Source organism: Chinchilla lanigera, unplaced genomic scaffold, assembly GCF_000276665.1.
Source record: "Chinchilla lanigera isolate Chin_1 unplaced genomic scaffold, ChiLan1.0 scaffold00082, whole genome shotgun sequence".
NCBI lineage: Eukaryota > Metazoa > Chordata > Mammalia > Rodentia > Chinchillidae > Chinchilla > Chinchilla lanigera.
Window position 1 is genome coordinate 2284648 of NW_004955483.1, and position 11284 is coordinate 2295931.

General features: G+C 38.6%; 1 protein-coding gene across 6 annotated transcripts in view; it reads right to left on the bottom strand.

Annotated features, from left to right (window-relative positions):
* Window positions 1-11284, bottom strand: part of Gmnn (geminin, DNA replication inhibitor) — a 61465-nt gene that overhangs the window by 1130 nt on the left and 49051 nt on the right. Inside the window, exons 1-6 of one of the 6 annotated variants that reach the window (XM_005403363.2) lie at window positions 10717-10813; window positions 9217-9277; window positions 4721-4798; window positions 3893-4040; window positions 1607-1689; window positions 1119-1229 (exon numbers count right to left, since the gene is read on the bottom strand). In XM_005403363.2, the coding sequence (XP_005403420.1) occupies window positions 1119-1229; window positions 1607-1689; window positions 3893-4040; window positions 4721-4798; window positions 9217-9267 (471 nt within the window). In that variant the 5' untranslated portion in view covers window positions 9268-9277; window positions 10717-10813. Of the gene's footprint in view, window positions 1-1118; window positions 1230-1606; window positions 1690-3892; window positions 4041-4720; window positions 4799-5507; window positions 5590-9216; window positions 9278-10716; window positions 10814-11057; window positions 11205-11284 lie in introns of those variants that run through there. The other 5 variants (XM_005403361.2, XM_005403360.2, XM_005403359.2 and 2 more) reach the window with 5 other exon arrangements.

Genomic DNA, 11284 nt, shown 5'->3' on the forward strand with positions numbered 1-11284 from the left:
AGTACAATTTTACCTGGTACTTCTCTAATGAGCTGAAATGAGGAAACAAATGTTCTAAATTTCCAATTAACCGCAGAACAATACAGTACAGTGGAACCTCTACAACTCTACAATTCTGGTTATAGACTGGACTGGATGAGAACTGAATCAATTTCTCCATAAGGTCAACACTGAACCTAACCATTGAATTCTTTTTTTTTTTTTTTGAGACGAAGTCTCACTATGTAGCCCCAGCTGGCCTTGCAGGATCCTGAACTTGCAGGATCTTCCTGACTCAGCCTCCTAAGTGCTGGAATTACAGGCATGCTCCACCACGCACAGCCTAATCATTGAAATTTAACTCAGTTCTTGTCCAACTTGGTTTGTAACCAGAATCTTGGAAAGATTCAAGTTCATGAACAGAGGTACCACTGTACTTGTAAGGCAGTTAAGAGAGCTACTACAGTACTTCAATTAGAAGCTCGAAACATTAATTCTGTCACAGCTTTTAAAATGTTAAGGCTGCAATTCACCAGGGAAGTTTTGACTCAAAAAACTTTCCATCAGTAAGGTACCTTTTTTGCCCCTCAAACACGTCATAAAACCTATTTTAACCTTAAGAGGCCAATTCTTGTAAACACATTAGGTACTTCCAACTTTTAAAAAGTCAGATAAAACCACCAAACTTATTTAGTGTACCAGATAAGGTTTATAAATGAAAGGTGATGTCTTTCTGGTTTTCTTTTTTTTGTTTTTTTTCCGGTACCAGGAATCGAACTCACCACCTAGTGCTTGCCAGGCAGGCCCTGTGCTGCTGAGCTAAACCCCCAGCCCCAGTTGATGTCATTCTCGTATAAAATTAAAGTGAACAGCACTTAATAAATGTCAACTATGAAATATAATTTTCTTTATCTTTTTCAGATGTAGGCATTACTACTCCCATTTTATAGATGAGAATGAAGCCCCAATAGGATAAATAACTTGTCCTACTCATGACACTTAATGGTGGTAGGCAGGGAGCTAAGACTAAACCCCACACCCAAGAAATCTGGTTCTAGATCCCAAACACTGATCATACTACTACTCAACTTTATAGAAAATCAGATGCCTTTGAATCAGGTGAATAGTAAATTACCTACCTCTATTACCTCTGCCATATACTGTACATGTTCTGCTACTTCTGCCAATTCTTTATTCTCCTTTTTTAGACGAGCAATTTCATTGTCTTTTTGTTCAATTTCTTTATGAAGCTATATAAATACAAAGTTCAATAGTCCATAGATTTGTTATGCTATAAACCAAATTATACACCCCCATCTACATAACTGATAGACACATGTAGCAAAAAGTTGGCTCTCAATACAACAGGATTATTTCTGCATGATAATTTTGGCAACTGAGTTATTTTTGTAATCAAACTAGTCATAGGCCAGCATTAAAGAACAATTACACTGTTCTAACTGAATATGCTACACATCAAAAGGAAAACAATCCTAGAAACCTTTTATTGGAACAGGAGATTAAGACAAGTTCTCACTATATAGCCCAGGCTGCCCTCCAACACTGATTTTCCTGCCTTAGCCTCCTGACCATTGGGACAATGGTACTAATTGTATCTAATACATACTTTCTCATTTTCCTTAAGGGCTTCATAGAGAGCTTTCCTCCGTTTTTCTGCCACTTCTTTCCAATATTGAGAAGATGGATTTTCTGAAACAAATTAATGTTTCATATATAACTTTAAAAATCATTACTGTAAAAACAATGTTCTTCTATAGAAAAAAATTGCAATGTACTTTTCCCATATCGTAAGATTTCAATCCTTCAGAATTACAGTAGAAGTACAGCCAATATACATATATCAACCCGATTAAGATTTTTGCGGCGGGGGGGGGGTGCTGGGGACTTAGCTCAGCAGCACAGTGCCTACCTGGCAAGCACAAGGTTATGAGTTCGATTCCTGGCACCAGAGGAAAACCAACAAATAAATAGTTTTGCAGGGAAGTGGGAGAGAAGGGGATTTAAAAAAAAAAAGAAACAAGCTGTAATATATACATGTAACCACTCCTAAGATGACTGTAAACTGGATGAATTGTAAAAATGTAGTAATAAAGTTTTAAAATAAAAGTTTTGCAACTTTTATTTTGGGTATTTCTATTTAACCCCAAGTCTCCTCTGGGATCAGACCCAGGGCCTTGCAGATGCTAAGCATACACCCTATTACTGAGCTCTAATACTGATATTTTTGAAAAGTCCAGATTAGTTATTTGTAGATGATCATTAACTTTGAATTCTGTATCTATCATCAGATTCAAGAGAAACATTTTCTTGGAAGGAATACTGTGTAAGTATTTTGTATCCTCAATGTGTCATCAGAAAGCACATGACACTTTATCATAAAACTGGGGTCTTAAATCCGATCATTTGAATAAGATACTAGCTACCAGATTTCTCCCTTATAAAGAGAACAGTATATGCAAACCAGTAACTGAATCCCAAGTGTGCTCCTTACTACTCAAGATCACTTGTTTCTAGGCCCTATCAGTGACAGAAGTAGGAAATATACTACTTCTATTAAAGATCATCAGTCTGTACTGATACCCTAATTGCAGTTCAACAGCTCTTCCTTTCCTTCCCCATTCCATTCACCATATTATGAAGCTTCCTCCCAACAACATTCAATATATTACTCATTAGCTCAACCCTAAAATATACACAAAATTTTTTTCAGAATTACTACACCAGGAGGTGGCAGCTCAGTGGCGCAGTGCCTGCCTGGCAAGCGCAAGGTCATGGGTTCCAGTCCCCGTACCAAAAAAAAAAAGAATTACTACACCAAAACCATTGCCAACAACAAATTTAATGAATTCAGCATTCCTTTCCAGTTCTTTTAATTCCTAACACACATCCCACTCAAGATATTAAGTCAGCTATATGCTCAAGTTACGTGAAAATTTCTTTGAAATTTATGGTCATACTAGCAATATGATATACAGGTAAGTTGGGTATTTAACATTGTGTGTGTTTTTTTTTTAAAACTGACCCTTGATTAATTTAAACCAAGTGAGTTTGAAGAATCACAAATCCTATTATTTATTCTGTAATATTATTAAAGAGCTTAAAAAATAATAAAGAGCTTCTTTATTTCTTTTTCTTTTCTGTTTTTTTTGGAGACAGGGACTTGCTATGTAGCCCAGGCTGGCCTTGAACTCACAGTGATCCTCCCATCTCAGCCTCCCAGGTGCTGGGATTACAGGCATATACCACCACACCTGGCTCTTTATTTCTATCCCGTCAACATTTTCTGATTTTTCCTACTAAAACCCCATGATCTGTTCATGTTCTTCTTTACTGTATTCCAAGCAACTAAGAATAAACCTTAATGTCACTGCAACCTTGAGCAAGTCAATTCACTTCTCATGGTCTCAATTCCTCATCAGTGATAAAACATCTAATAACCTACGATTAGTACAGAAGTAAAAATCTTCCACAATACATCACTTGCTTCCATTTTTAATTTCTACTACCATTCCGTTCATCTTACTCTTTTCCTCAGCCTTGCTCTTACTGGCTCCATTACTTCGCAATCTCTTGGAATATTCAAATTCCTTTATTTAAATTTATTCTTTATTTTTCTTCTGAAAAGCCTATTTCCAAATCTTGTAAATCCTAAAGTAATCTGTTACAAAAAGTGCCATATTAATTGCTGTCCTCTTAATATTTAATTCACTTCTGGATCTTTGCCAAATAAGTGGTCACATCTGCCCAAATTTAGCCTTTTTATATTTACAAATGCAATATCTAACAGTATCCCCAAATTAAGAGGCTGCAGGCAGAATCTATCACAGTAATACATATTTACCTTACATTATAATTTAAAATTTTAAGATGAAACTATGTATTTCTTTCATACCTTTAATCATAAGATCAAATGCTTCTTGGGTGACTCCTCCAAGATTTTTGTTTTCACTAGATTCTGGGTCAATAACAGGTCCAGAGCTTGAAGTCTTAGGTGTTAACTGGTCATTTGAATGTTTCCTTTTGGATAAGCCTGTAGACAACTGTAAAGGAAACATTTACTTGGATTGAGTGAATAAGAAAGCTAGGTAGTTCTGTCATTTGTATACCAAAAACAATTCATACATAGTATCTTTATTCTTTTGACATCTTTCAAAAAATTGTAAAATTAAAAACTCTATCAATATATATAGTACCATGTTAGGAATTTTAGTTGCAGCATGAATTAAACTTCATCTAAAGTTTAGCTGAAATTACTTTTGTAGTGTTATATGCTGTGTTTAAGTTCAGTACCATGGAAAGACAGTATTTTCAACCTGCAAAAAGTCTTCAAAGGTAAAGGAGGACAATGAAAGAACTTTTAGCTGATAGATCATTAATAAATGATTTGATGACCAAAAAACAAAAGTCTAAACATGCTGTTCACCCATGATTTCATCATGTACTCACAGGTATAAATAAATGGAGTTACCATTTTATTCTCAAAATATCAAACATTATTCCTACTATATAATTATTACATCATTCCAGTTTTATCATATGTATTCACAGCAATTTTGAACTTCCAAATTAAACAATCAAATCAAACCACTTCTTTGGGGAGTATATAATTGCTTACATATTTCCACATTTGAACAACTTAAGTATTTCAGAAGAAGAAAATCTTAGAAATGTTTTTTGTTCAGAGGCGTTATCCCCTCTCTCTTATCCCTCTAACACATACCTCATTTTCTCTTCCAACAAGAGATCCAGCTGCAGAAGGCTGAATCATCTTCAGCGTTCTTCTTGGCACAGGCCTACTCTAAAAGTCAAGATAATTATCTTGTTACTGAGTTGCTATATGGTTATCTAGCTACTGAGTTTCTACATAGTCTTAGTCCTATTCAAATTTAAAAACAAAATACTAAGAACACTTTAATATTTGGCATGGTATATAATTTTATAATGCTACATATGAATAAAACACTGGTTTACTCAACTGGCAAACATTTCCCGAACTATAATAAAGTTTGAAGAAATCCTTAAGAATGGGTCGTATCATTCCAACCAGACACAATAAGTACCTATGCTCCTCATTTCAATATATGCTCTTGCTATATAATCATTTTGTCAATTACCTCATATCTAGTTAAAACAAATGTATAATAAAATTTCTAAGCTCTGATCAATAATTCAAACCATATATAACAAAAACTCAAATACAAAATATCTATTTTCTTCTTAAAAAGACCTTCTACACAGAAACTAGAAACTGACAGGTACTCTATTTTTGTAAAACTAAACATCATAATATTTGTAGGAACTCACAAAAGAGGTGAGTAGGGGGGAAAGAGTTAGTTTACACTGCAAAATACTTTTTACTCTAAGCAAAAGGATTCATCTCAGAGTTCCTGTTAAATTGCAAATATTCCCAAACACGTTTATATGTATCCACAAAAGGAATATGCTTGTTATCATACTGTACCTGAAACCAATTACATGAGTAGTGGATAACCCACCTCAACCATTACCTGATTGCAGAAGCAGTTTTGCTTTGAGTCTACTCATTAGGAGACAGCTAAAACATCAGTGCTTAAGGCTTACTAAAATATTCTAAAATGCCCAAGCTACTGTTTTGGGAAACATATTGCCTTCCTCATAATATGTAAATACTTGCCTGTATATTTCCTGATCTAACAGCTCTCTCTATTTCTGCAAAAAATCATTAGTTATACTGCCAGCATGGGATAGCAAACAATGGTGAATACTCAAACAAGGTTAGCAAGAACATGATACCATACCAGCGTGAGAAAGTTACTGATTCCACACTGTACTCCACATGACAAAGTTCACCTTTCCCACGGTAAAGTTTCTACTGCTGATTATTATCTCACTATTTAACTGAAGGACAAAGGCCAACTATTGTAAGAACAAATATTACACCAACATTTCAGATATAATTTAGATTATAGCTTAGTCAACAGTCTGCAAATACAAAAAATAAAACTCTGGAACCACAATAATGAGATGCTAATTTATTTAAATATTTAATGCTAATAAGTCATAGAAGCCAGGTAAGTCACTGTCACCAAAAAAAAAATCATTTCCAAGATTTAACTTTTATACATGTAAGCTTTATAAAATCTGGCCAAATAAGGGTAATATACCTATTATATTTTTTTTCTGTATACATATTATGCACTAGAATAATTGACTTACAGAGTATGAAAGTTTTGAGTCTTACCTTTTTTTTTTTTTTTTTTGGTGGTGGTGATAGGAATCGAACACAAGGCTCAATATACGCTAGGCAAGTGCCCTAACACTGAGCTATAGCTAGCCCCAATCTTAGTCCTTTTAGAACACAACTGGATATTCAGTGAAATTTCTCCCCCAAATATTTACACAAAAACACACAAACAACCTCTGCACACAAATGTCAAGAAATTCATAGATACTGAATTAAAATTCAAACTTACATATCTAGTTGTAATCTAATTCTCTCATTTTACAGATAAGTAAACTGAGGAGATCCAAACTAACCCACTCAAATTCCTGTTTTGTCCCCCACCAGCAAAACCAGATCCAAAGAGAACGTTAGTCTCTTCATGTCCAAGATAGTTTTGCCTGGAATTTGTTTCAAAATAATCCAGTGGAGGAATGGGGTAGTAAATGAAAATACAGATGAAATGAGACTGGCCATAATTATCACTGAAGTTTCAGACACAGAGATTATACAATTGAGTATACCTTTGAAAACTTGAAAATCTTCATAATAAAAACTTTAAAGATACCCAAAACACAGTGAGATGTCATCATTCTAAATGGAAGCTAGAGTCAAATTCACAATTTATCAAGAAAAATAATATAAGGATCCTGAGAAAATCAAACCAAATAAAAACCTATCAAAAGGTATTTGCTATGCTAGGCATTGTGGTGCACATTCACAATCCCAGCACTCTAGAGGCGGAAGCAGGAGGATCACAGTTGAATTCAAGGCCAGCCTGAACTAGAGTGAGTTCAAGCCTGTCGAGAGAAAGAGAGAAGAGAAGAGGAGAGGAGAGAAGAGAAGAGAAGAAAAAAGAGAAGAAACAGAACAGAAAAGAGAGAGAAGAAAAGTAGCTGGTGGCACATGCCTAAAATCCCAGCACTAGGGAGGTTCAGGCAGGAGGATTGCTATGAGTTTAAGGCCAGCCTGGGCTACTATGAGAGCATGTCCCAGTCCTCCTCATGGCCCAAGAATCTTGTATTTGCAATCCCATGAAGAGTTATTGGAACTGTAGTGAGTCAATTCCAATCTACTCCTTCCAGGGCAACCCATGGCGAGAATAAAGACACTAAGGCATATTTGTAGTTATGAGGAGCCAAGGGTAAGTCCTAAGTCCAGCCACGATGATGGCTAATTGGAACAAAAGCCTCCACCTAGGGCTGAACCTGGGTTTTATTCAAAGACTCCAAAGGCTACCATCAGCATCTCGGCTGGCCTCGGCTGGACAGATATGCATTACTTAAAGCCAACTGAAGGGATAAGGAAAAGCCCTAGCCAGCTCTACACATGTCAATACATGGAAACAGGGCCAGGTTTAGCCAAAATGGAGACAACTGCTCCTTCTTCAAAGAGAGTTGCCGAGATGGTCCTCCACAGGCTACATAGTGAGTTCAAGCCCAATCTGAACTACATAGTGTAAGAATTGCCTCCTCAGTATTCTATAGCCATGATGAGGAGGAGGCCAAGGAGAGAAAACAAAGAGACTGAGAAAAAGCAGCTGCTTTTGCTGCACCACTAAGAGAAACAGATCCCAGGTCTGATTCCCGGGGGCTCCAAGAAGAACTCGACAACTGCATTCATCTGCCACCATTGTTAAAAGCCAGGTCACCTCAAGAGGAACTGCCCATGGGCCATGCCCTGCATGCAAAGGAGACCACTGGAGATCGGTCTGCCCTCTGAGGTGGAGGCCCCAGAGCTCAGACCCATGCTACCAGTTAGTCCAACAGGAATGAGAGGGCTTGGGGCATGGTCTGCCTTCTCCCTCTGGCCAGACCGTCATCTCCATCAAGGAGTCCTGGGTAATCATGACTATGGAGGAACAAGAAAACAGCCTATTACTAGACACAGGTCCAAGTCTCTCGGTCCTTCTTTTCAATCCTGGCCTTCCTTCCAGCCATCATACCTCAGTGAAAGGAGTCACTGGTGAGGAGGTAATATGCTATTTTTGACAACCCTTAGGCTGTAACTACTTATTAGATCCTTCTTGCATATCTGTCTTCCTGAGAAACCACTTTGAAGATACCACCATGTACTACAGCAGCCATTGATATTTTCCTACTAATCTATCCATAACTGTGTAAAGTTTGTAATGTTCCTATCCTATTTCATAAATGGATGTATGTTTATTATTGTGTTTCCTACAACAACCATTGAGAATAGTTAATGATTTTTCAATAGGTCACTCATGTATAGCTCTATTTATTTTCTTTAGAAGCCACTTTGAAGATACCAAAGTATAGTGCAACAACTCTTGATAATCTCCTACCTCTTTTGTCTCTAACTCACTATTATTTGTCTATTTGTTTTCCTGAGAAATTATTTTGTAGATAACAATATGTAAAACAATAACCACTGATAATTTCCTACCATTTTGTCTGTAATTTGCTAAGTCCCCCCTATTATTATGTTATCCTTCTTTTACTCTTTAAAATAAAATAAAATAAAATAAATAAATAAATAAATAAATAAATGAACTACATAGTGAGACCCTGCTTAAAAGAAGAAGGAGGAAAGAAAATACATAGTTGATCTATTATCTACTAGAAAGTGATGATGTTCTGGATTAAACAATGCAGTTAAAGCAATTAATACTCTTACATAAAGAAAATTCTACAGAATTAGAATAAACAAATTTAAGAAGGTTATAAGCCACATGATCAAGATCCAAAAATCAGTTTATTTCTGTACAGTAGCAATGACCAAACCAAAAAATGAAATTAAGAGGACAACGCCATTCAGAGCAATATCAAAAAATCCAGTAACTCAGGTTAAATTTGGCAAGACTGTCAAAAATACTTATCATGCCTGTAATTTCAATTACTCCAGAGGATGAGACAAGAGCATCTCTTAAGCCCAAGGGCTTGGGGCCATTTTAGGCAATACAGAAAGACTTTCACTTCTTACATTAAAAAATAACAATAATAAATTTTTTAACTTCATATTTTCTACAACCCATTCGAGTGACTCTCACATACCTTTACATTCTCTTGGATTTCTTCTTGTTTCTGCTTCATACTGGGATTCATTATACACCTGCTGAAGCATAAAAGACCAATAATTAAAAAACAGAATATGGCTTGCACCTGAGGCGGACCCTGAATTTTTTTTTTTTTTTTCTTGGTTGAAAATACCAGGCCAGGTGTGGTGGGACATGCCTATAATTCCAGCTCTGGAGATGCTGAGGCAGGAGGATCGCTGTGAGTTCCAGGCCCTCCTGGGCTACAAAGTGAGTTCAAGGCCAGCCTGAACTGTATAGAGAAACCCTGTCTCAAACAGGCCAAAAAAAAAAAAAATAATTTAAAATCATAAATAAAAAAATCTTACTATTGTACTGTAGATTTATGATTTCCTAGAAAGTGCTCTGAAAATGAATACAGAGATCTCAAACCTTTGAGAAATGGGTGCCTGAGAAAGCACAACACAGACACTCTGACATGCCCAGACCATCCTAAGAATAGCACCCCAACCCTGCTGCTTCAAAGGCTGACTTAACTCGCGATAAACTTGGCCCTGGAGATTACACATTTACATCAACAGGGAATCTTTAACCACCAACATCAACTACAGGACTAAACAGGAGACCAGAAAACCAGAAGACAAAAAACTACGCATTGTGGTTGACTACGTGCTACACTCACGGCTCACTCATGGTCTGACCCCTAGCTGTGTCTGTGCCCTCCAATAGATGTCTCTTGATTACTGTGGTCACAGTTTTATTCAGTGCAGTGTTTTTCAAATCTGACCATGACTCATGTCTTACATGAACACATTTACACTGCGCCCTAGCACACAACACATATATGCAAACAAAAAGCTCAGGAAGCAAAACTTAACTGTGTGGTGTGCGGTTACTTTCTATTGCATTTCACGCTAAGAAAACGCTGGTCAGCACTCACTAAAGGGAGCTGGGGTGTTGTTTTTCAAAGTGCGGGAAACCGCCCAGGATCCCAAAATTTTTTAGTGGGTCATGAGTCACACTGTTTAAAACAACATAACTGAGCAGACCGGGAAAGAAAAGGCTTGAAAATACCCGGTGAAACTTCTATTTAATTAGATGGCTCTAGCCGGGTGCGGTGGTGCACGCCTGTAATCCCAGCACTCGGAAGGTCGAGGCAGGAGGATCGCTGTGAGTTCGAGGCCAGCCTGGGCTACACAGCGAGATCCTGTCTCAAAAAAAAAAAAAAAAAAAATAGATGGCCGCGCCCTAGATTAGGAAATAAAATGTGCTTTCGTGTTTAAGAACCTGAAAGCCACTGATCGATTACGTTTAACCCTTCACGTTGGCCACACTCAGGTCTGCAACCCTGCACTCTCATTTACTTTTTATGCCCCATTTGTTTTACACACCTAGATTAAAACCTTTAGCATGGGACGGGGTCCAAAAGCGCTGTACAAGGGAGAAACCAGGGTCCCCAAAGCCGGTATCCTTTTAACGAGAAAGGCGGTACCCCGAGACCTCCCCGCCCCCAGCTCACCGCGGTCCGCTACTGAGACCGCAAAGGTCAGATCTCCCGCAGCGCCCAGCTGGGACCTCCGGGCCCTTCAAAGCCAGCGCCCCGCCCACCCGCGCGGCGCACCAATAGGGAGCGCGGACGCCAGAGCGCGCCAAAACCGACCCAGCCACTGGGGCGGTCCCTCGGCTCGCCTCCCTCCTCGCGGATCCCGCGGCCGCTCCGCAAGTCCTTCGCCCCACTATGGCCACGGCCTTGCAGCCGTCCACATGCGACTCGGGGCAGACAGGAAAGACAGCGGGTGTCTAGGCGCTGACCACCTTACGCCCTAAGTCCCCACCTCCTACCCGCCTCCTCACACTTACTCCTCAAACGCTGTCTTCGTACCGAGCGCGGGCAACGGTGGCAGCAACGCCTCGCACAAGTCCACAAATTACTTCCGGCGTTCCGCAGTCGCCAGACTGAAGAGCGCGCGGGAACACTGGCTGACTCGGCTCGCCCACTCTGAGAGGAACGCGCGACCACAGACGCAAGCCGAGAGGCGGGACAGCTGAGGTCCGGCCAATCGCCTCTCGGTGCAGCCACCTCGGCC